The 26,196-nt window shown below is 42.4% G+C and overlaps 1 protein-coding gene across 5 annotated transcripts in view; it reads left to right on the top strand.

Annotated features, from left to right (window-relative positions):
* The window catches only part of ILRUN (inflammation and lipid regulator with UBA-like and NBR1-like domains), a 56,532-nt gene that overhangs the window by 5,816 nt on the left and 24,520 nt on the right, over positions 1-26,196 (top strand). For 4 of the 5 annotated variants that reach the window (XR_013348568.1, XM_077839596.1, XM_077839594.1 and 1 more), the window contains exons 2-3: positions 14,908-15,062; positions 20,215-20,412. Coding sequence is in view for 4 of the 5 variants with exons in the window: in XM_077839596.1 (XP_077695722.1) it covers positions 14,908-15,062; positions 20,215-20,412 (353 nt within the window). In the remaining variant the exon portion in view is untranslated. Of the gene's footprint in view, positions 1-1,488; positions 1,527-14,907; positions 15,063-20,214; positions 20,413-26,196 lie in introns of all 5 variants that reach the window. The other variant, XM_077839595.1, reaches the window with a different exon arrangement.

The following is a 26,196-nucleotide window of genomic DNA, read 5'->3' as shown; positions in this document are numbered from 1 at the left end:
TTCTGTAAAAAAATCTTTGTTAAGACTTTCTATGTGTGTCTTTTTCCTGAGATTGATTTTTTTTTTTTAAGGTAGAAATCTGCTCTGGAGGAATTGAAATGTGTATATGAACAGAAATACTTACAAAAAAAAAATCTGTTTTGAGTGTGTTTGGGTCAACATTGTGATGCTCAAATTTGGCATGGACAGAGTAGTTTTTAATAACTTTGCTTTTGTATATAGTGTCTCCTCTCCAAAGATTTGTAATATATTTTTGCTTCTCAAACCTCTACCCTTTAATATGTGATAAATATTCTTGTTTTACAAGTGGGGAATTGAGGTGCAGGGAGGGTAAATCTGTGGCAAAGCCGTTGTATGGCAGAAAAATGATGCTTGTAAAAAGTCAGCGTTTTGAAATGGTCTAGTCAGCATGTGTAGGTGATGATTTTAACTCACAAGGATGCTCTTCCACACTGTCCTAGGTAATTTTTATTTTGTCCATTTAATATACCACCTATCCAGGGAGGAAGTAAAGATAAGGCTCTGGACTGGGAGTCAGGATACTGAGATGCTAGCTTTAGCTTTGCCATTCATTTGCTGTGTGGGCTTGGGCAAGTGACTGCACGTCTGTTTTGTCCCCTGTAAAATAAGGGTAGCGATACCCAGCTTGGTAAAGCGCTTTGAGATCTTTGGATGAAAAGTACCTTTATAAATGCTAATATTGGTATCTCTTCCCTAAGCACTCTGCAGAATTAAAACACAAAGATAAACATGCTTTGTAAAGTTAAAATGCAAAAACAGGGTCACTTAGCCAGGTCACAATAGAAGAAATACCACCACAAAATAAAGTTAGAAATTGGTCCAGTAAAAGATATTACCTCACCCACTTGGCGTCTCTAACAACACAATAAAAGAATGTAACATAATTTGCCCCCACTCAGCACAGAAGTCGCAAATAGTGTGTCAGTGTGAAATAAAGCCCATTTTAGGAAATAAGAATCTCACCAAGCACTTCCAAATCACTCAGCCCTTCTCAGAAGATACAGACAATGTGCCTTGCATTGTGTCCTGAAAGTTTACTAATCTGGGCTGAGGAGAAGACTCGTTCGCAGAGAATGCTTTGCTATCATTCTTCTGTTAAACTGGTGGGGGTGTCTGTTGTCCCAAGCACCTCCAAAAATTACATCTACCATGGTATGTTCAGAGAGAGTGGCAATGATTAATCATCTGAGCCTGTACTGTTCAAAGCTTTATGGGTTAAAAATCAACACCTTAAATTCCACCTGGAAGCTGATTGAAAGCCAGTGCGGACCTCCGAGCACCAGTGAGATGGGCTCCCTGTGTGAAGATCAGTGGCTTTATGTGCCAGCTTAAGCCTTCAAATGACTGTAAGGTGTAGCCTCATATGCAGCATGTTGTGGTAATATCTGCTCACTGTGACAAAGCTATAGTTGATTGTAGCAAAGTCTTTAGTTGAAAGAAAGTCATGTTTTTGGTTTTTTTTGCCAGATGCAGATGACTCCACAGTCCTGATTACTGCTCCTACTGTAAGTTCTTATTAATACCTGGGCATTCCAGGTCAGCTTGGGATCTAACAAGGCTCCCATGCTGTGAAACTTAGCAATAAAAGACAGATGTTCTGTCTGTGAAAGGGATGTGTCTATCACTACTTGTGGTGGTTTCCCTAATGGACATTGCACCATAGTCGGCTAGCACTTATCCGGGCATTGGGTCATTTGCTCCAGCCTAGTCAAGTGAGAGAGCGAAAAAGAGAGCGGTAAGTGTGATAAATGGACTAAAGAAGTTGCTGTACTTTCCAACTCACTAACTCTTGTAGCGGCCTCGTGTGTGTATTGAAAAGGAGGGGTAGCATGGTAGAAGCCCACAATACCCTATACAAGAGAGACCTCAACTCGGATAAGCAATTGCCTAGTGCAACCATCTGGAACCTTCTGGAAAGAAAAGTAGATGAACCTCCAAACCAACTCAATCACCCCATACTGTGGGCTGTAGATATGTTGCTATGCCCTTGTGTTCACAGTATGAAAGGTACTCCCCCTTGCAAACTAGTTAGATGGTATTGGTCAGGCACAGCCGAGTGCTCTCTCTTCACATATAGCATCACACCCCATAGTTTATGTACATTCAGAATGAAAATCTAGTTTTATCCCACTGCGGCTGTTCTCTTAGACACTAAAACTGCTTGTCAGGATACATTAAGAGAGAGTCCAAATGCTGCCTCTTAACATGGGTCCTTAGGCTGCATTCCTAGGACAGATGCATGCTGGACAAAAGTGGCACTCTAAGAGGAAGTGCCCACTCTAGGAAATTGGTTAGGATGTGTCAGTGGTGTATAGCTGGCTTTTTGCTTCAATGATGGAGCTTTATATCCTGTTACTTGGATGTGTGTGTAAGTGGAAAGAATACACTTGGAGGGAGAATGTTTCCCCCTAAGAGAAAAAACAAGGAAATTCCATATACAAAACTCTGTCAGAAAATGTGAAAGGTGAGATTGAATATGTAGCCTTACCTCTATTTGTGCCTCTGCATTATAGCAGTCTTTGTGCTCAGATACTTTGTCAAGCGGACAGTTTTATTGACTGCAGTCGGCTCGACACAGCTTTGGTTTAGTGGAAGATCACAGCCTCTTACAACTGGTGCTATGTAAATACCTGAGTTTTCATTTTAAGTCTTGTGTTCTTGGTTTTGATAGTAACTGAAATCACTTGTCCATTCTCACTATTATTTTGTCAAAGGAGTTTGTTGAATTTCCTTCATCCTTTACTGTGGTAGTCTTTAAAAATGATAAAAATAATCTTCAGATGTAAGTGTGCAAGATGTGATACAATCCACTTTGCTGAGAGCATGTATCTATTGTCTAAGATATTTGATTAGTAAACGCTTATGGGAAAAAGGACTTGCAGACACTTCTTAAGGTATCATGTTATATCTCTTGTCTAGTTTTTTAATCGGGATATTTGCATGAAACATAATCCGAGAACTTGGTTTCAGATGCTTCCTGCACCATCTGAGGTGAGAGACCTTGGTGTATGATCATCCTGATAGTTTCTAAAAGAGTCAATCTTCTGTCAGAGAATGACATAACATAAGAAATAAGCATTGGGAGCAGATGAGTTGTTATCATAGGTCTCTAGAAATTAGAGATTGACCCCTGGACTAGAGGACCCAATAGGTCTTGTCAGCAGCCTTTCAGAAGTGGTGTGCCGAGTCTTCATTTATTCACTCTAATTTAAGGTTTAGCATGCCAGTAATACATTTGAACATTTTTAGAAGGTCTCTCTATAAGTCTATAATATATAACTAAACTATTGTTGTATGTAAAGTAAATAAGATTTTTAAAGTGTTTAAGAAGCTTCATTTAAAATTAAATTAAAATGCAGAGCTCCCTGGACCAGTGGCTGGGACCCGGGCAGTGTGAGTGCCCCTGAAAATCAGCTCGCGTGCCGCAGGTTGCCTACCCCGATCTAGCCCATTCCCACTATTCTCCCCACTGGCTGTTGAACCAATCAAGATTGTTCACAAGAGCAGGGGTTGGCAACCTATGGCACGCACGCCAAAGACTGCACGCGAGCTAATTTCTAATGGCATGCTGCTGTCTGACCCCGGCAGACATCAGCATGCCACTAAAAATCCTGCCTGGCCTGACCCGCTCTTTTCCGCCCCCTGCCCGCCGCTCTCTCCTTGCGGGGCAGGCAAGCTTCTCCCTCTCTGCGGCCGATCAGCTGGCAGCCCTTGCTACAGAGTGGGAGAGGTAAAAGTGGAGCCACAGCGCGCTCTCTGCTCTGGGGACCTTGGGGAAGGGGGTGGAATCAGGGCATATCCCCTCCAGCCCCCTGCCAGTGGCGTAAGATCAGCATTTTAATTTAATTTTAAGTGAAGCTTCTTAAACATTTTGAAAACCTTGTTTACATATGACAATAGTTTAGTTATATAATATATAGACTTATAGAGAGAGAGCTTCTAAAAACCGTTAAAATGTATTATTGGCATGTGAAACCTTAAATGAAAGTGAATAAATGAAGACTCGGTACACCACTTCTAAAAGGTTGCCGATCCCTGCACTAGAGTAAATAGTCTAATGCAGAGGTTCCAAAACTGGTTTGGAATACATGCTAGCAGGTCTGTGGAGAGCTGGCTGATTACAATCTGTTGGCTCTCATATCCCACCTGAGAGAGATCAGGTGGAAGGAGGGGATGAAATGAAGTTGACTGTGTTGTCTCCCTTTTCCAAAAAGATAAATGCAAATTGAAATAAAGGCAATTACAAATATACACTTTCCTAATTGTTGTGTGAAGTGTTGTTGTAGCCATGTTAGTGCCCTGATAATTTACCATTAAAAAAAAATAAACTTCCAGCTCGTGATTGACAGAGGTTGGTCCAATAAATATTACCTCACTCACATCACTCAATTACCTTATGTCACCCATTCATGTGGCCAGTTGTGGTAGTTTTCAAGCTGTGAAAGTGTGAAGCCCCCTGCTGTCAATGCTTTGTCCAGTCTCTCTTGCAGTGGGACTCCCACCACCTGCTGAAATATTCCACAACCTAATACTTCTGTCAGGAACTTTTCCCCAATATTCAATGTAAATTTCTAATAATTTCATCCTGTCACTCCTAGGTATTGTCCTTGTGTAGCACCTTTACTGACTCTTCTCCCTTCTTGGCTTTCAGGATGCTCAGACCTCATTTCCATGCTAGTATTGTTTGCAATAAAGAGCAAGGGGCAAGAAATATGAGGCAGAATAATTTTCAAAATGCTTCCCTTTCTCTCCACGTTCTGAAAAATTTCCAACAAATCAGCCACTCTTTAGAGTTTTATTAAAGAAGTGATAGGACTAAAAACAAGCACCTTCTTAATGTACACCACTTCTGCTTCTTGTCTCTTCAGATTCCTCTGGGTAATATAGTGACCAAAGCCATATTCTTATTACTGTCTGACATGCAGAATCAATATATGGTGCCTGTTTGAGTGAACTGTATTTTCTCTCAACTCTGGCCAGGTCAATAAGCTGCTGAACACATTCTTATTTAAGAACATTTATTGTCTATTGGTTCATGAAGCCACAAGACTAGTATTTAGTTTTTCCAGATTGCTGGCTGAGCTTGCAGATGCTGTTAGAAAACTCTTGTTGTGACTTAACCTGAATACAGTTACTTGGAAGCTGTTAATAAGCTACAGTTATTTCTACACAGTCACTTTGTTGCCTGTAATAGGCCTGATACCCCTTGAAGTGCTATCACCAAAACGCCACAGCAGTTTTCAGCCATAGATAACAGGATGTCAGGGTGTAAGTATAATGTCAGTTCTATTGTCAGTGTGCGTAATAGAAGATATTTCAACTACTCAATCCTTTATTTTGAGTTAAACTGTTTTTGAAATACACTGCTTAGCCGTTAACTTTTCTAGTTTATTATATCTCTGTATCAATGGTTCCACATATCCCTACACCCACACACCCTGAAATTAGTAAGAAACATGAGACCATAGGTTAGATTACTCAAAAGGCCATCTTAAGCAATTTTTACATAGAGTACAAAAGATCCCAAACCACTGAATTTTCTTTCCTCCCTCATACCTCAGGGAGTTGACCTAATGATTTGCCATTTTTAAAAAATAAAGTTCCAGCTTGTGATTGACATACCATATAATTTTACTTGTTGAGTTGTAGACCTCTGAAAAATTGGGTGGGTGTGAAATGGAAGTGGAGGCAGACAACTATAGTGGAAGGAATTGAGGGTACTATCATTTTAGCCCAGCTGAGTTGCAATACATGCCTGAACTTGTTCTGTTTCTGTAGCTTATACTCCTTTATTTTAATGCAGACAGTTATAGATGGGAGGCATAACTGAGGAGCTGCTCGTGTTACTAGAGTCTTTTGCACACTTGTGGGCATTGATCTATCTTTGTCACACTGAAGTGTATTGCTCTTCTGATGCTATTGCCTATTTCTAATGGCCGCAAGTAGCTAATGATTCCCACTGTGACATTCTCAAAATACTTTCCCCCACACTTAAAGCTTCTGACCACCTGCTTAGGACGGTTCAGCTGCTGGGGATGGCTGTGTGGGTTTTTGTGTCTTTTTTTCATAATGTCATGGTATTGATTCTGTCACTGAGCTTGCTTTCCGTTGTTTGGCAAGATAAAAGCTTGACCTGGTGCAGGTGGGGTGATAGATAATGGTTAAACTATACATGTGTTCATTAGTACTTTTAGACAGGCTTCCTAAAGGAAAGCAGTATATATTGATTTAAATCACTGATGTTAATCATGATTTAATTAAGCAAGCAGGAAACCTTGATTCAAATAATCAATTTTATTTTTGTTTTTCATTTGTGCTTCAGTTATTTTCTTTAAAAGGTTGATTCTCATTGGTTGGTAACCATTAAAACATGTTAATTTGCAACTTAATATAGCCTTTACACTAAACTTGGTATTACTATTTGCTAATCAGGATATATTATATATTCTACACTTAAGCAATTATATCGTTTAATATGCATTTATTCACATTCTTGACTTTTACATTTTTTATATTGTTAGAAAGTGATGGATGATTCAGTTCATATTCACTGGCTTAGTTTGGATGGAAATTGGAATTTGGCTGGAAATTGGAATTCAGTTAAAAATTCAGTTAAAAATGGACAAAAATATCATTTTAAAATTGTTTTTCACTTAATAAAACTACGACAAACATGCTGATATTTAGGAAAAAAGTGAGTATATTAAGACACGTTTTGCATATAAAAACATTTATTAAACAAAGGCATTAGTATTTGTAGTTAATGTAGTGAATGGATTGTTTCTGGATAAGGCTAAGATTTTGTCCTGGATATTTTTAGTAAAAGTCAGGGACAGGTCACGGGCAATGAAGAAAAATTCACTGAAGCCTTTGACCTGTCCCTCACTTTTACTAAAAATATCCATTAGAAAATGGGAAGAGGTGGCTGCAGGGTGGCTGAGAGCTGTGTGCATCCCACCCCCGGAGGGGGGAAGGGAGGGACTCAGAGCTCCAGGGTCCCTTCCCTGCCCCGCTGTGGCAGCCGGGGAGCTGCCGGGGTACGCCCACGGCCCATGGTGGCTTTGAGCTTGGGGGCCCGCTGCCTCAAGTGATGGGTGTACCTCATAACTCCCTGCTGCTGCGGAAGGTAGCAGGACCCTTCAGCTCCCGGTTGTCAGGGCTGAAGTCACGGAGGTTTTTGGAAGTCACGGGTTCCGTGGCCTCGCTGACAAAATCGTAGCCTATTTCTGGTAACCATATCCTTCATGATTTTAGAACTAGTAGGCTACATCCTTTCTTACCCAGTTCTTATTCGTAGATTGTTTTACTCTTCTAGTCTTTCCTCCAATTTCTAATCGATTTCTCAACTTTGAATGAACTATTCATTGAACTGAACTAGTTGAATGAACTGAAATGAAGAAAATACTTTCTCTACATCTGCAAAAGAGTCTACTGCTGTCAGAAGCTGGTTTGGCACTTTAACAAACTCTGGTTTCAGCTGCTTAGCCAGTGACTTCCACCAGATCAGTGGTTAGACTTTATTTACAACTTTGGCAGCAAACGTGTTTGCTTAATATTGATTTTTAAAATTGATTTAAATGATTTTAGTATAGTACGTGTAGGTCTTAATATAGGCTTGTCATCATTTTAAATACATATATTTTTCTTTTTAAAAATAAACCTAATTTAGATTTTAAAAATCCATTTTTTATCCACCTTGAAGAAAAGTGATTGGCACTATTTTCATGTGTGGAGAGCAGTGAGAATTACATAAAATCTTTCATAGTCTGTTTCCCTCTCTTGCACTGTCTCTGCATAGGGTACAGCATACATATTGCCTATTAGCTGGGCCATTCATTCTGCAGAAAATCAGTGTAGATTTCTCTGCCCTGTCTGGAAAACCCAGTTTGGTATTTGGAACCAGCTATTTGCAGCAGAGACCTTGAAAGATTTTGCTTTTCTGATAAGAATTCTTGGGAGACTGCTAATCAGGAAACTTTACTTTCTTCAGCTATAACGTGAAATAGTTGAACTAAAAACTTCAGCTTCCTCTGTGTGTGTGTGTGTGTGTGTGTGTGTGTGTGGTGGATCATCCAAATTCCCCAAAAGTCACACATTCCTATAGTCTTGATTTTTTTGAAAGAGGAGTCAAGAGTGAAGATTACTGTAACTCTTGTCAAAATGTGGGTTTAGAGAATGGTGTCTATCACGAGCCAATTGGTGATGGATTCACACATCCAGTGTTATAAAACATCTTGTGTCTTTCCACTTAGCCACCACATCTTATGCCTGGTAAAAATATTTAATGTTAGCTTTCTCTCACTTGGGTTTTCTGATACTTTCGTTCCCATTCCTTGTCCCTCTCTCAAGGATATCCCTTTGAGGAATCTGCTGTTTGAGAACCAGCAGGATAGTTGTGTGAGTTTTCCTATTTGGATCATAGTCTCAGTAGTATCACTCCAGTTTTCCAGCAGCTGGGGCAAATAAAGTAAACAGCAGGTGTTGCCTATCAGTAGTAAGGAGCAGAACAACCCCAGGTAACTTGTTACAGAGTTCCATTACTGAGGAAGGAGAAATAGTTCATCTACTTTTGGTACTGTCTCACATGACCTTCTCTTAAACAAACTAGGGAAATGCAACCTAGATGGAGCTACTATAAGGTGGGTGCATAACTGGTTGGAAAACCATTCCCAGAGACTAGTTATCAGTGGTTCACAGACTTGCTAGAAGGGTATAATGAGTGGGGTCCCGCAGGGATCGGTTCTGGGTCCGGTTCTGTTCAATATCTTCATCAGTGGTTTAGATAATGGCATAGAGAGTACATTTATGAAGTTTGCGGATACCACCAAACTGGGAGGGGTTGCAAGTTCTTTGGTGGATCGGATTAAAATTCAAAATGATCTGGAGAAATGGTCTGAAGTCAATAGGATGAAATTCAGTAAGGAGAAATGCAAAGTACTCCATTTAGGAAGGAACAGTCAGTTGCACACATAGAAAATGGGAAATGACTGCCTAGGCAGGAGTACTGCGGAAAGGGATCTGCGGGTCATAGTGGATCACAAGCTATATATGAGCTAACAGTGTAATGCTGTTGCAAAAAAGGCAAACATCATTTTGGGATGTATTAGCAGGAGTATTGTAAGCAAGACACGAGAAGTAATTCTTCCTCTCTACTCTGTGCTGGGTAGGCCTCAACTTATTGTGTCCAGTTCTGGGTGCCACATTTCAGGAAGGATGTGGACAAATTGGAGAGTCCAGAGAAGAGCAACAAAAATGGTTAAAGGTCTAGAAAACATGACCTGTGAGGGAAGATTGGAAAAATTGAGTTTGTTTAGTCTGGAAAAGAGAAGACTGAGAGGGGACATAACAGTTTTCAGGTATGTAAAAGGTTGTTAGAAGGAGGAGGGAGAAACATTGTTTTTTTAACCTCTGAGGGTAGGACAAGAAGCAATGGGCTTAAATTGCAGCATGGGAGGTTTAGGTTGGACATTAGGAAAAACTTCCTAAGTGTCAAGGTGGTTAAGCACTGGAATAAATTGTCTAGAGAGATTGTGGAATCTCCATTATTGGAGTTTTTTAAGAGCAGGTTAGACAGGTACCTGTCAGGAATGGTCTAGTCTAGATAATACTTAGTCTTGCCATGAGTGCAGGAGACTGAACTAGATGACCTCTTGAGATCCCTTCCAGTCCTATGATTCTATGCTGTTTCTTTCTTTTGCATATTTTCTCTTACCTGTTTTCACATGAAGCACCTAGGTGAGCATTGCAGTTCCCAGTGATGTTTTGTGCAAGGATCTGAAAAGAAGAAAAGAAAATTCACAGCAGCTATATTATTGAAGAATTCAAAAAGGCTGCAAAAGTGCCTCTGTATAACGTTGTTTTGGATCTAATACTCCATGCTGTAGTTCTTGATTTATTCTTGCATCACTCTTCTGCTCTGCTTTTCTGTAGGAAGGGTAAGGGTTGTGATTTACTTGTTTTTCATACTCTTGTTAGCTAGAGGTAATTAGATGGTGGTGTGGCTATAGGGATGGGGAGAAGCCAATAAAAGATCAGTATGTAAATTTCTGGAGTTACTGATCTATTATGAAGATGAATCACTAACTTTGAACAATATCTTTGTGCTCTGATCTGTATTTACATAGTATCTTTCATCAAAAAATTTCAGAGCACTTCACAGACAAGAATTAATCTCACAAGTCACTTTAGCAATAGTATATTTTATTCCCCATTGAGAAACTTTTCCTTATGAAATCTTAAAACATGACAGAATGCATTTGAGTAAAATTAACCCATAGGGTGTATACTGTCCTTCAGTTCATACCCCTCGTTCAGAAGCTGAGTTTATGGCAACAAAGTGCCTTTCCGCTTGTTGACCTCGCTTGGTGACTGGAGCAGAGTATTATTGGAAGCCCATAATTAATAGATACTACACAGTTCATTCCCATTCAGCTTGCCCTTGACCTAGTTTGAAGCTGAGAAGGTTGACACCAATATCCAGATTACAACTGTAATGTAAGAGAGAATGTAGGTAACTTTCCTTTCTTTTCTTCTCTGGAGGACACTCGCTATGTTAGAAATGAGCCTGGTAGTGATGATAGAGACTCAAGTGAGAAAATAGCGGTGTTTACAGCCAGTGACTGGTTATGATGACACTTCTATTATGTTCCCTGCTTTGCTACCCATTCCGTGTGGCCTTAAGCAAGTTACCTCCTTTGCCTATTTTTTTTCTACATGTGGAAAAGAGGGATCATAGTAGCCTACCTTGTAAAGGAGAATGAGGCTCAATTAACATCTGTAAATGTGCTTTGAAAAGTACCATATACATGCATACTTAATATAACACCACACATTTGCCTAAAGTGACAGAAGGTAAGAGCTGCTTACAACCTTACCAAAGTCTGGACAAAAGAGATGGGCATGAGAAGGAAGGCATCTAGCTGACCTGACTAATTTGGCGATAAACCACTTCTTCTGAAACATTTGGAAGTTAAGGGACAATGGCAGGGCTATTAGCTTTTTCCTCCTCTCTAGCTAGCCTACAAAACTGGTTTGAACCAGGACAGATGAAAAGAACTCCTGGCAGGTTTAAAAAAAAGTTCTCTTGAGAGCGTATAGTTGTTTGGGGGACTATGAAACAGACGCTGCCTGGGGGTGTCTGAAGAAATTAGGCCAGCCTAAGTTACCATCAGGGGATTGTAAACGTTTGTGCAAGATAGATTTGTGTAGAGTGTTCTGTTTTAAAATCCTTTTTCTTGAAATTCTTTGTTTCTATTGTTCAGCAATAACTTGGTAGTTAAGGCTGTCTGGTCACTCTTTTCACCACGGGTTACAGGCTCCCGAAGGAAAGAATTGCAGGTGCTGAACCCAGTTGGACTGGCAAAGTAAGCACAGTCAGCACATGGGGTACTGTCGCCTTGGGCCCCATCTACGAGTGGGTGGATCATGTGATTCCACCTGAGATACATAAAGGCACAATGCCCAGGGACTGAAGGAGATGCACTCAGCGAGACCAGAAAGCTGACAAAGCAGCTAACCCTGGAACTGTGACAGTTTACTCATGTGGATTATGTTGGTTAAGTTAGCACTTGTCTTAACAGTTCCACATTTATTATTAGTTTATATATAACTTTGTCATGTAGGCAGGAGAAGGCCTGATGAATAGTGAGTTTTGGGGAGAGATTTAGTGAAGAGTGAGGTGGGCTGTCACACTGAAAGAGGGCTGGTGCACCAGATGTAGGGCAGCGTAGACGAAGGAATGAAGTCAAGGGGTTTGTGGAAGTGGGAGGGGATAGCAGGATTGAATGCATAAATCAGGAGTTTGTAAGATCATAAATGCTTCAGAGAGGGGGCCTTGTTTTTGTACCTGACTCTAAAGTGCTTCACACACTGGTGTGATACACAGAAATAGTAATAGGGAGGGAGGACAGAAACTTAGACAAGAGATGGCACCATGCAGGGCTTCAAATGTGCTTGTTTGGACTTGAAACCAGTGAAGTGGTTTTTGGGAGGAGAGATGAAAATCAGCTTTTAAGTAGAGTCCTATGTGGATACAAAATTTGTATCCGCATCTGATCTGCAAACATGGTCCACGGATATCTGCAGATCTCTGCTTTTAAGTATTTTTCTGATTTTCAAAATTTGTGCTTGTAAATGTCTCTGGTACTGAATTGGAGGTATGGGGTTATTGGTGGGGAACTGAATCAGGGTTTCCTGTGGTTTTGTAGTTCAAGGTTCAGATGGTTTCCTAGTGTGTCCATTGGCTGGTGCAAGGTGTGATTTCCCAAAAGAAGAGGTATCATATTTAAGCCCATACTCCATTTGATGTCTCCCAAAAGACAAAGACAACAAGGAAATGTTGCTGTCTAATCTGTCTGCTGGTTGTGTAACCAGGCAGTGCATGATTTATGCCATACTGCCTCACAGTAGACTCTCTTGAAGCAGTTCAGTGTCGAAGCATTCTCCTGCTTGAACTTTGGAGATTTGCGTTGTCATTCTCTTGCTACTCTTCTATATTGTTACTTTCATTTTCTACTTAGTCTCTATAAATTTCCTTGAATCGTCTGTTGCGACTGCCCGAGCATTTAGAACAACAAAGCAAAACCCAACTCTTTGTGTGGAGTGGGGGTGGGCAGGCAGGGAGGGAGGGGTCGTGATACCTGGACACACTGGGACAGGAAGTCTACTTTTCTTGCATCTTATTCAGTGGGTTTTTTTATTAAATGCTGCAGCAGACTCTGAATTGTTTCACAGTGGCAAAGCAAGCTGATGAAATATGACACAGAGATGGGAAGAGACTTGGCAGGGGGCCTTGATGCACAAATAGCCCCACTACCCTCTGAAGTATGCTTACAGCCAAGCAAACAGAACAAAATACTACAGGCTGCTTTCAGATTTGTTGAAGAATTTTCCCTCAAGATCTGTCTTCTGTTTCCTTGGGTTTTTTTTAATCTTAGTGTAATAGTTTTATTGCTTGTGTGCTGCATACTTGGGATCAGACATTTTAGGATGTCTGGAGATTTATCTCTGTGTGTTTATGGATGGAGAGGAGGAAGAGCTGTGTGTGGTAGTACCATATCTGACTACTGTAATATCTTTAACCTTGGGTCAGGGTAATGTGGGGAAGAAATTTCAGAGAAGACTGAAGTCTAGATCATGGTGTTAACCAGTTGAGTGAACAGTAACCTCTTGGCACAGCTCCATTGTGAGTTATGTAGATCTTGTTCAGTGTATAAGCAACTGGCATCTGATGACATAAAACCAAGCATTTGTTTTCATTTATTGGCTAATGTGACATGCACCCTTCCTGTAACATTTGACTGAGCTGGCTGTTTTAAATATAGTCCTATCTTTCCTATGTAGAAAATGCCTAGAGTTGAATAATGGCTTATAGTATAAAATGCATTGATTGTGTGTCAGTGAAAACCTTGCATGGTGGCTATTATGATCAAAGTCTGCTCCATGCTAGGTAAAACCTAACAATTAAAAAAAAAAAATCCTTAACCTGTTTGACTGCCTAAAACTACCTATTATGTCCTGCAGGACATTCCTCCAGTGTCACCTGATGCATTGGTTACATTATCCATGACTTAAACAGGATGCAAGTTAATGCAGCCGTGATTGTGGCTAACATGTATTTAAACCTAAGCTCTCTATCCCTTCTTCCCCCCAGTCCAGATAGCTTTTACAGACATACCTAATTTTCATATAAGATAGTTACTCCTTTTGCCTTAAGCAGTTAGCTAGTATTGCGGGGCGTGTGTCTAGTGGGCTGTTTCCATTATGAGGGGAGATTGATGATAGGTAACTCTTTGCAACCCTGTTTATTTAAAAAGAACATCAGAACAGCCATACTGGGTCAGACCAATCGTCCATCTAGGCTAGTATCCTATCTTCCAACAGTGGCCGGTATCAGGTGCTTCTGGCAATTGGAGGTTTAGGGACACCCAGAGCACTGGGGTTGTGTCCCTGACTATTTTGGCTAATAGGCATTGACGGAGTTATCCTCCATGAATTTAGGTAATTCTTCTTTGAACCCAGCTATACTTTAGGCCTTCAAATGCCCCATGGCAATGAGTTCCACAGGTTGGTTGTGCATTGTGTGAAGAAGTACTTCCATATGTTTGTTTTAAATCTGCTGTCTATTCATTGGGTGACCCCTAGTTCTTGTGTTGTGCAAAGGGGTAAATAACAATTCACCATTCACTTTCTGTATACCATTCATGATTTTACAGACCTCTGTCAATCTCTTAATCATCTCTTTCCTAAGGCTCCGTCTATACTACCACTTATTTTGGTATAACTTACGTAGCTCAGGGATGTGAATAAGCTACCCCCCCGAGTGACATAAGTTACACCAACCTAAGCACCGATGTTGACATTGCTATGTTGGCACTCGTTGGGAGTGGATTAAGTTGGTGGGAGAGCTCTCTGTCAGCTGGGTGCAGGTGCAGCTGTGCCACTTAAGCTCTCTGGTGTAGTCATAGCCTCACCTGATCTACTGCATCTTAAGTACACTCTGTCTGAAATAGATAATAAGCTCCGTGGTGCTGGGACTGTGTTCAGGATTGAGTATGCTGTCAGCAGTAAATAAATAGGCTCCTTGATTGGAATTCCTGCCATTCTGTGTCTAACCATGTATCTTGAAAGCATCAGGGCCTGTATCCTAGCAATCCAGCAATTATACCATTTTGGTCTTGAGAATTGAGTAATCACACACGTTTTTTTATGCTTCATCCATCCCATACAGCCAGAGGATCAGAAGACCTTGTACTCCAAAATTAATCTAACGGAGCTAATGCTCTTTAATTTTTTTGTTTAGCTTTAAGAGATGGAATATATAAACCCTTGAGAGTGACCTGATTCAATGGGTCTGTACTTAAGGCTGCATTCTGTTTTGGTTTCCAGGAACCTACAAGCAGCCATTGGAGCCTACTATGACTTTGAGAGTCCGAACATCAATGTGCCCTCCATGTCCTTCGTTGAAGATGTTACCATAGGAGAAGGAGAGTCCATCCCTCCTGATACCCAGTTTACAAAAACATGGAGAATACAAAATACAGGTAAATGGGGGTAAATCTTTCCTTTTTCATTGAACTGAGATGGAAACTTCATAGAAACAAAGATCCACTTGTTCAAAATGATTTTTTATTCTGCAGGAGTAAAGTTATTTCATATCAAGGTGTTAATGAAGGGGGAGGCTTTCAAAGACACAAGGGGAAGCTAAGTGCCCAAAAACCATTGAAATGCCTTTTTGGTGCCTTTGAAAATGTTCACCTTATTGGACACTGACGTTTGGGCAAAATGGAAGCATGTTATGTTGACAGGTGGGGAGCTGTAATTTCTGTCTTATCTACCTTAACTCCCCAAGGAAGCTTAGCAGTCTGAAGATGTTGTAATGCCAAGGCCTGTGTATAGGTTAGAAAGAAAAGAAAGCAAATGTGATGTGATATCTGCTTCCCAGCCCCTTCCTCTTCTACCTTCCTCACTGCCTTTCCCAGGAGGGTTCTTTTGTGTTGGAGGTAACATGACAGGATAGAGCCAGATGGTGTCTGTATGGGTTTAGAAGGACCTTACAACCTCTCTTCTTTTCAGTCCCAAGCTCAATCACGTCAGCAGTTTCCATCCCTCTAAACTGGGTTGATATTTTCTGTTGTTCCCTTCATTAGTACATTAGTTTATTGGGTGTACTTACTTTGAGCTCTTTGTAAGAACAGTAGCCTGGTAGCACCATTGTATTTATGGGGATGTTTGTTTTCCTGTTCAGACCTTCTGTTTTGGCTGTTGGATATCCTGAACTTTTCAAACTCGGAGGACAAGGAATTTGTGTGGCAAATTCTGTCTGAAAGTAAAACCATTTGACACAGAAGTGATCCTAAAATAGTTCAGCTGTTTCTGTTGATGGAGTTCTTTATTCTTCTAGTTCTTCTTCTGTCCCTATGCTGTGTGCTTCACTTAGGAGGAGGTATTTAATTGGGATGATAGTTGTATTGGAACAACTCTCTAGGAACAGATTTAGCCTTACTGTAGTGAATGGAGTGAGTGGTGCTCTGGGGCCAGATCGTACATCACTGAAATCAGTAGCCTTGCCACAGACTGCAACTGGAGCATGATCAGCCCTTGTATGGGGACAGTGTTATCCAAAATTCTGATTCAGACAGATGCACGTGACCAGTTACGCTGTTCAGTGGTATTTTGAGTTCCCGTCTCTTCCTTTGCATTTTATCTTTACTTGGCAAATTCTGTAGGAAGTTATTTTCTTAGGTATTCATTCAGTACAGGATTCCTAATTTTCAGTCTTTTCTGTCACTTAAAGGCTCTTCTAATCAGAATCTCTTCCAGCAAGAGGATGGAAACAGCTTACCTTTAAAAAGGGATATTTTTCAGCAAATGAACTCAGCCCATTTAAAATCAGAATTGTTTTATTTAAACTCCTTGAAACTCATGAGCAGCCAGTATGTTAGAACTGCATTTCATTCTTTTTTTTGTGTGGTCTATACACTGTCCCTTCAATTAACTGTGGGGCACTTTATAGAACCCATGAGAGTGTCAAGAAATCAGTGGAGGTGATGCAACTCTGAGAGGAGATGGTGTAAACTCAGACTAAATTACTCTCATTGCAAGGCTGTGACAGTTGCAATTCTATTAAAACGGTGTGAATTGTGTGAAATTAGGAACAGAGTAATCTTGTGGCAGTTCCTAGAGGAGAGGATGTGATGCAAGTTTGTGGAGACAACATTCCAGCGTGAGGTGAGCCAAAACAGTCATCTCCGTGTGAGTCTGAATTGAGGCCAGGCAAAATAAACTCTCAGTGCTTATCTACTGAGATGTAATTATGGGAGGAAAATGAGATCTGTGGATTCAAAGGGAGATAATACTTTGTCCTCGAGTGCTGCAATGACCGGCTGTCGCATGAGTAGTTCACCTGTGTATCTGAATTTAATTATCATGCTTTTGCTGCTTCTGTGCACAGGAATGATAGCATAACGAGGACTAATGTTCTTAATCGTGTGTGAGCAAATTACAGCTGTGTTAAAAATCATAAATGACTCTTCTTGCCACAGAGCTTGGAGCACTGTATAGTAATATGCTAAACATTATAAAACAAACGGTTATTAAACCCCACCATCCTAAAAACTTAGACTTGGGTACAGGGCATAAGGGCAAGAAGTGAGGTAAAGATAGACTCAACGCTTTGTAGGCTGGCGCTCATATGAAAAAACACCAATTGCAGGGAAAGGGTTTCGGTGTACTATTGGACTTTCCTGTGTGTATTTGGTGGCTGTTTGGGTAAAATGGAAAGGTGACTGTTGAGCACTTTATTTCTAATGTGCAAAACTATTTGGCAAATTTGTACATTTACTATGTATATAATATATGGACAATTAGTGTGAAATACGAGACATTCTTGACAAGTGATGAGGGATAGATCCAGGGGGAACAAGTTTTTCACCTTAGCAACCCCCATGGCAAAGGCACTATAATCTTCTCAGAAGTTGAGGTGGAGTTTCCTAAAAGTCCAGGTCCTGTCTAAGCTACAGAACCCTTCAGGATGAGACTGGAAAATACTAGCTCCAAATGAAATCCCCATATGTGAAATCTACTGTTGATTGACAGACCTGTTTTTAGTAACTAAAAACCCTTTGCTTCCCCCGTCCTCATTCTCTTGGTTTTTTTCCTTTGGTTTTTATGAGTAAATCATAAAATCCCTGCCACAAGTAACAGCTGTGTCTTCATGAAAACTTGGGTTTTCAGTTTCTTAAAAAAATTTCTAGATAATTGTTAGATTCAGTGAATTTTTTGTTGTCTTTAAAATTTGTTTCCCTTCCTAAAGTCCTTGGGTCTTGTAGGATGTGGGTAGGGAGTTGAAGGAAACAGTTTCAACTTAGAATTCCTTGGTTTTTGTGGCTTCCTGTCAAAACCAAACTTTGTTTTGGCTTCCACCAGGGTTAAAGCATTACTTTCTTTCGTAAATTTTGGTTATAACAATACTTCGGCTTATCCACAAAGGCCAGACCACACTGTTACAACTTGGTTTAGCTTCAATCCAGGTTAACTATCGTTTTTGTGGAGGTGGTTTTACTGTGCAGATTAGGCCAGTGTCTTACATTTAAAAATTATTTCAATTAATATTTAATATCCAAGAACTGGAATGTTCAAGATTAGCACTTGCTAGGTAGATGCTGAAGTGAAGCCAAGATTCTTAATGATCCTGCAGGAACCCTTGATTAAATGACTTCAGTTCTAAAACATGAAAAAAACAGAGTGAGGCATCGCTTTGAGGGATTTGGTGTGGCAGAGCTGCTTTCTGTCTGATGCAGAGAGCAGAGCTGTTGTGTACTCAGTTGGTTGAACAGGTCAATTAGAGTTCTGTAAGCATGTAGTTCTGTTTATGAATAAACTGTTTTCAGGTAGGGGCTTTTTGCCTGTTGTCAAAAACTAAGGTCCAGTCCTCCTACAGTGTGATAGTCTTTTTGCAGGCTCGCCAATCTTGTATAATAGGACTAAAGAATCACCCCGATTCAATGGACTTACTTCCATATCCCAGTCTCCCTCTAGCTGCTGCGAGCTCCTTTGGACGGTTACTGCAATCTGTCATCTCCTGAGAAATGCATGTACTGAAATAGAATGACATAATCATCATTTCATTTTAATGGCGCTTATCAGCTATAGCACTCTAAGCACATGGCAAACTTAAAGCCATTAAAACTGATAAAAATCACATATATTATTTAAACGAAAACCATGTTGCCAGGCTGCACACCCTTTCACACAAAAGTCATCACACTCCATAGCTCCCACACATCACAACATAAGGCCTGGTAATCACTCAGATCTTCCTTTTCCAAGGGCCCCCAACCTTCATGCTGTTTCTATCTGTAGCTGGGTCCAAAATAGCTGCCCTGATCCCATTCCAACTATTCCACACTGATACTTCCTCAGTTGATGGGTTTCTTTCTAGGTCCAAACCCCACAAATAATGATTCGCTGCCATGCCCTCACTGCAGTACTTCCAGAAAACAGATTTTTCCGTAAAGTCAGGTATCTCAAGGAATGCTCCTACAAGATGTCCCTTGGTCACTAATACCTATCCAGAGTTGCCATCTCAGCATCGGCTTGCAATAATCATATATATCTGTCCAAATTTCTCTGCAGCTCACAGACGTCCCTAAACTGCTCCCATTAACTTACAGCAAGCAGAATGCAATCGCTACAGCCCAGAAACCAGATTTATCAGTCCAGCTCATATCACGATCTCAGAGAGAGCATCCAAATGCCATGTTGGCACTGATATTCACACATCCACTGGAGCCATGCTCTACAACTCTTTCAAAGCCATTCTCCACAGTTTTTCCATCTCACCATCCCCTCCTCTTTTGCCATTGCATGAAACTGCTGCATCTGCCCTCAAATGAGCTGTTGCGTGTACAGGAAATACCACCTTGCTCCATTCCTTCATGCTATACAACATCAGCCCCTAGAACTTCAGTCTAAACTTGGATCTCAGTTTTCACTGTCAGAGTTCAGCCACACCATCAAGGAGCTGGGAGGGGCTCACTGCAGGAAGGAGAAATAAAACAATATAGAAGATGTTATTTCTAGTTCATAAGTTTACAAACAGGGAGAACAAAAGCATTTGCTCTTCCCAAGACTGCCAACAAACTGAAAAAGGAACTTGACACCCTGGCAGAAAATGTCTCATGTTTCCTATTAAAATATTTTCAGTTATGAGATTGGGGGGAGGGAAACAAAAACAGTAAAATTAAGATGGAAAAACTAGTTGGTCATCTTCATTGAGTGCTACTTGTGTCCCCAACATGGCTAAAGTGCAGCGGAACGTGTCCTCACAGGTCTCTCACTCAGATTTATTGATTACTGATGGCCTTTGTTAAATCACGGCTCTGGGTTTCTCAAAATTTAAAGGACTTGTGCATATTTTACAGGTCTTTCCTTCCAGTTGGTCACATGCTGGAACAGTTGTGTTTTGTATGAAAATCTTTCTCTCCCTTTGCTGTTGTATGAGAACTAGAAAATTTGACTAGGCTGGTATCTGTTAGCCAACTTGGAATCTCCTTGACTGTTCAACAGAGCAGTGTAACTCTTTTAATAAAATGTTTATCTACTCATGCAGGCACTTGCCAGAAAAGAAGCAGATGCGAAGTCGCTACAGTTGCATTGTCACTGACACTTTAATACCTTTTTCTGCTCAATCAGGGACAGAGGCATGGCCCCCAGGGGTTTGTCTTAAGTACGTCGGGGGAGACCAGTTTGGCCATGTAAACATGGTGATGGTCAGATCGCTAGAGCCCCAGGAGATTGCAGATGTCAGCGTTCAGATGTGCAGCCCCAGCACAGCGGGAATGTATCAGGGACAGTGGCGCATGTGCACTGCTACAGGACTCTATTATGGAGGTAAGTTATTCCTCTCTTTGTAGTTCTCTCTTATTTGTAATGCTCCCAAACCATAGAAGGTAGGAGCCTTCGTTCTTGTATTGCTGTTGGCCAAATAGATGCTGGTATCCCAGTCAGCCTCCTAATATCCAAATGATAATCTAGAGGTATTGTAAATTTTATTCCCGTGTGTTTTAATGGAATGCACTTTAGAAAATCATGCAGCTTAGTTAGGCACCTAAGTATCGACTTTGAATTCTAACGTTTTATCTAAACTAGGAAGTTGTGCTGATGGTACTATAATCCTGCCCTCCTTCCCCAGTTTGGGTGCAGTTATAATAGCATAGAAATGTTTTACACTGGATGGCTATTCCCATATAGCTATAGCTACACTGATTCAAAATGATCTGGACAAACTGGAGAAATGGTCTGAAGTAAATAGGATGAAATTCAATAAGGACAAATGCAAAGTACTCCATGTAGGAAGGAACATTCAGTTGCGCGCACACACAAAATGGGAAATGACCTCCTAGGAAGGAATATTGCAGAAAGGAAAGGAGTACTTGTGGCACCTTAGAGACTAACCAGTTTATTTGAGCATGAAGCTGGGGGTCATAGTGAGTCAACAGTGTAACCCTGTTGCAAAAAAATGAACAACATTCTGGGATGTATTAGCAGGAGTGTTGTAAACAAGACATTAGAAGTAATTCTTCCGCTCTACTCTGTGCTGATTAGGCCTCACCTGGAGCATTGTTTCCAGTTCTGGGTGCCACATTTCAGGAAGGATGTGGACAAATTGGAGAGTCCAGAGAAGAGCAATAAAAATGATTAAAGGTCTAGAAAACAACATGACCTATGAGGAAAGATTGAAAAAATTGAGTTTGTTTAGTCTGGAAAAGAAAAGATTGAGGGGGGATATAATAAAAGTTTCAAGTATGTAAAAGGTTGTTAGAAGGAGGAGGGAGAAACATTGTTTTTCTTAACCTCTGAGGGTAGGACAAGAAGCAATGGGCTTAAATTGCAGCATGGGAGGTTTAGGCTGGACATTAGGAAAAACTTCCTAAGTGCCAAGGTGGTTAAGCGCTGGAATAAGTTGCCTAGGGAGGTTATAGAATCTCCATTATTGGAGTTTTTTAAGAGCAGGTTAGACATATACCTGTCAGGAATGGTCTAGATAATACTTAGTCTTGCCATGAGTGCAGGGGACTGGACTAGATGACCTCTCGAGGTCACTTCCAGTCCTATGACTCTATGATTTAAGGCTGATTTACATTTGTTATACTGGTAAAACATAAATTGTTAAAAATAGATAAATTGGAAAAAAAAATCACACCCTTAATCAAAATAGTTAAGCCAGGAAAATCTAAATGTAAACCAGCCTTAACTTCTTGCATCCAGTTTTGGAAAATGTGGCCTGTATTTGGAAAGTACCTAAGATATTTTGGGCCCCACCTGAATAATAAATAACCCACTGACCTCTTCTGCAGGACACTTCACTCCTTTAAGATTTGCACTGAACCTTCACTGGTACTAATGGCTAGCGAGAACATTGCTAACAAGATTTTCATGATTTTTTTTGTCAATTAGAGTGCCCTAACTGCATGGGGTCAAATGAGAAATATTAGCAACATGGGACAAAATAATTACCCTCTTCAAAAAGTACACGCTTATTGAGAACTATCAGCGGAGCCGAGCTGTTTTTGAAGGGGATGTAATTTATACCTGAAATGAGAGGATAGCTTTCTCTCCTGCTTTTATTTCAGTTCAGGATATCTACATAACTGCAGTTGTCTTTGTTGTTGCAGAGCTATGTAAGAGCATGTGATTTTTATTTTTGAAGGTCATTATAAGTAAAGTGTGGGGTAAAGGTTATAAATCTTCCTTATTTGCTTTTTTTCATCTATAGCTCTTTCTGATATTTACATTCCTCAGTTAGAAACATAAGTGGTGTCATATCAAATGAGACACATCAAGAGTGATAACTTGCTTCCAAGGAAAATCCCGCCCCATAATTTATAGCTGGTTCAGTGTTGTACACAGTGTGTGGAATTCTTTCCTGATCCCTCTGCATGATTGGATAGTGCTGTGAAGCATGGTTTGATTACCCCTATTTTTGCTGGGATAACTACAGATGATGTTGGTCATAAAATTACTTATGCTTGGAATGTGGGAATAATTTTGTTTGTAGAAGCATTCTTTTGTCTTTGTTTCTCCAAGCGTGGGGTATCTAGAGAGGAAATTTGCTTTCCCTTGGTGATCTCTGCATATGTTTTTAGGTCCTTACTCATGTATTAGTTTCTTCCCTGTTAGATTTTTTAAATGATATGATGCTTTAATTCCCTTTTTTAAAATGTTGGTAATGGAGCTGGCTATTACCAGTAGGTATCCTTCCAGATATGTGCAGCATAGCTAATTTTGACTAGCCCAATGTGTGTGTACTGGGAGGAGAATTTTGCCATCCCTCAGTTTCCCTCCCCACCTAAACCCACCCCTAAGATGTTAAAACAATCATTCCTCCCTAAAGAGGATTGGAATTGGCTTCCTCTGGAGTGCAGTGCTACTTAAGAGCATTAATCAGAGGTGTTTTTTGAAAATAACACAGTGCTTCTCCTGGAACTAAATGTGCTACTTCCACAGCTCTCCCAGCCCCACAGGATCTAGGGGGCTCCAAAATTGAATTCAGATGATGCTAAATTACTGGGCTGGCATTGAGATTCTCAATTTTTTTGGCTATCTAACTTGCAAGTCACATGCCTGAGACTTTTAATCCATGAATGAAACTGTATTAATGCTTATACAAAGCCATAACAATTGCAAATAAATTGTACCAGTTGGGTTGGGAAAAGCCGTGAAAGCTGGAGTAATGGAAATAATTACTTCTGCTTCGAGTGCTTGTTCATGTCAATTCCAGTCAGATGTGCGCACGCGCATGGCAGCCGGAAGATTTTTCCCCTAGCAGTATCCGTTGGGTCAGTCCGGGTGCCCCCTGGAGTGGTGCCATCATGGTGTTCAATATGGGACCCTCCTGACCCGCCCACCCCTCAGTTCCTTCATACCGCCAGTGATGGTTAGCTGGAACTTCCCCTGGCTCTTGTCGTGACAAGCGCATTTGGCAATCTGTATATAGTTAGTAGGTACTTTACTTAGTTAACACTAACTACTACTTAAGTTTCCTTTGGGGGGGTTTCCCCTCCAGCTCTATCCCAGTGCTAGGGCATGCTGCGGTCTCCTGGCTTCAAAGTCTGTGAGGTCTGCGGCAAGTGTATGCCCAGAAGCAATCCTCACACTTCATGTTGGAAGTGTTTGGTGGAGAGCCATCAAAAGGATCGCTGTAGGATCTGCAGGGGGTTTCGCCCCAGGACACTGAAAGATAGAGATCAGCACCTGATCCTACTAATGGAAGTGGCATTCCGGCCCCAGTCCGACCCCGGGTCAGTGGACCCAGCGCCGAGTACCTCCTCCTTAGTATGCAGTGCCCCGGCACCCTCGACACTGGGATCGATGCTGAGTAAAAACAAGGACTCTCGGCACCGTCATGGCTCCACTCATGGGTCATGTGCCGCAGGCAGGCACCAGTCTCAATTTGCCAGTGCTGCAGAAGAAGAGGAGGCTGGAGGGGGACCGTTCCATCCCCCGCCAGCTAGAGCCAAGGAGCCGGCCGTTGTAAGACCTGAGTCAGGCCACGGTACTTCAGCCTCACTGCCAGAGACGGTTGCCACGACTCCTGCCCCCGTGGAAGGGCGGTCAAGTCCTGACCCTTCTTGCTTGCCGAGGCTGAGCTGACAAGTAACCTTCCGTCGACTCCAAAGGTGTTTGAGGCAGCACATGGCTCCAGCTCACGGCACCATTCTCCCTGCCTGGACGGGAGAGGTTGCTGGCACCGGTCGTTCCCCCCGGCACTGTCAAGGGGAAAGCCTGCAATGATGGCCTGATGGTCTCCATCCCCAGTGCTGCTTCCCGGTGCCAGAACAGGGTCAGAAGCCTAGTCGGTCCCCAAGCCCTCGGCATGGACCCTCAGAGACTCAAAGTACTGCTCCTCCGTGGTCCTCCGTTTTGGGGACCTCGGAGTCTGACTCCTATAGATCTCAAAGGAACAGAAGTAGACAGTCCAGGTCATCATGAGACCAGCACCCTTACCCGGCACCGTGGCCCGTGCAGTGGCAGCCCCTGGCACAGTGGCCCTTTTGGACTCCCTGGGCCTTTCACCAAGGCCAAGGGCAGAGCCAAGTGTCTCATTCTAGGGCGTCATCGGTGCCCTTGGCCACTTTCATACAGCCTCCAGCACAGTCTACATCAGCAGGATCGGGGTAGCTCCATCACTTCCTGATGCCATCCCAACCGTTGCAGCACTGGCGTCGGCTACTCCAGCCCCAGCGGTATCAGCACTGACGTCCTTGGCACTGACAGCCCCAACACCATCGGTTCCAGCTTCGACAACTTGGGCACTGGTGGCCTTGGCACCGACGTATACAGCTCTGGCACAGAGGGCCATGCACAGTTCGTGTCGGCTCCAGCCCAGGATCCCCAAGCGCCGCGGGACCCCTTGGGTGCGGAGGGGAGAGAGCAGCCACTCCTTGCGGGCGTCTCTTCCTTCTCAGATGAAGTGCAGGCAGGCACTTCGGTAGCCCCAGCCCTGGAGGGCAACAGGGTCCTACAGAAGTTGTTGAGGGTTGCCCGGGGCCTGGGCATTCAGGCGTAGGAGGTAATGGAGGATTCAGATCCTGTGGTGGATATCCTCCCCACCCTCTGGACCAGCACGTATTGCCCTACCTGTCATAAAGATCACTGCCAGCACCACAAAAATCTTGTTCCAGACCCTGGCTTCATTGCTCGCTATGGCAAATGCAATGAAGGACCCTATTTTGTGCTGTCCAGGGGCTACGAGCACTTGTATACCCATCCTCCACCAGATTCCTAGGTTGTGGACGCTGCTAACCAATGCGAGCACCAGGGCTACCCAGGCCCTTTCCCAAAGAATCGGGAGGCGAAATGACTCAACCCTTTTGGTAAAAAGGTCTACTCCACTGGCGCTTGCAGCTCCACATTTCTAATTAGCCAGCCATTGTCAGCGGGTACTGCTACAATACATGTGGGGCAATGGCAAAGTTCGCAGAGCTGCTGCTGCAGGACTCCCATGCCGAATTCTCGGCCCTGGTGGAGGAGGGCAAGCTCAGTTCTTGAGCTTCGTTGCAGGCCACTCTGGACAGGGCTGATGCAGCCACACAGGTGATGTCTACAGGGATTGCCATGAGAAGGGGCTCCTGGCTCCAGGTATCAGGTGTGCCATACAAGGTCCAGAAGACCGCTCAGGATCTCCCCTTTGACTGTGTGACTCTATTTTTTTGAAAAGACGGATAAAAGGCTACATAGCCTAAAACATAGGTTCTCAAACGGTGGTCCGCAGATCACCAGTGATCCGTGAGCTCTGTTCAGGGTGTCCGCGGATAGGTCCCTCTGATGTGTGCGCCTGGGCAGCTGCACATGAGAGAACGAAGGGCCACCCACCTAATGAGTGGAGCCGCATAGATGTGGCTCCACTAATTAGGTGCCTGGACCCTGGAGAAGACGTACCACGTATGGTGAGTTGGTGGCCTTGGGGGGAATACGGGGTAAGTGGGAGGGGCCACTGGGGTGAGGAGAGGGGGTGAAGGGAATTTGGGATGTGCAGGGCTGTGGTGGCCAGAGAAAGAGGCAACTTTCCCCAGCTCCAGGGCTGCAGCTCCCAGGGAGAAATGGCCCTCCTTCCCAGCCTAAGCTCAGAGGCTGCTGTGGTGGGGGAGAGACCCCCATCTTCCCAGCCCCAGC

The sequence above is a fragment of the Eretmochelys imbricata genome, chromosome 21 (genome assembly GCF_965152235.1).
Source record: "Eretmochelys imbricata isolate rEreImb1 chromosome 21, rEreImb1.hap1, whole genome shotgun sequence".
NCBI lineage: Eukaryota > Metazoa > Chordata > Testudines > Cheloniidae > Eretmochelys > Eretmochelys imbricata.
Note: the sequence above shows the minus strand (reverse complement) of the source record. Positions and strands in the feature narration are given on the sequence as shown.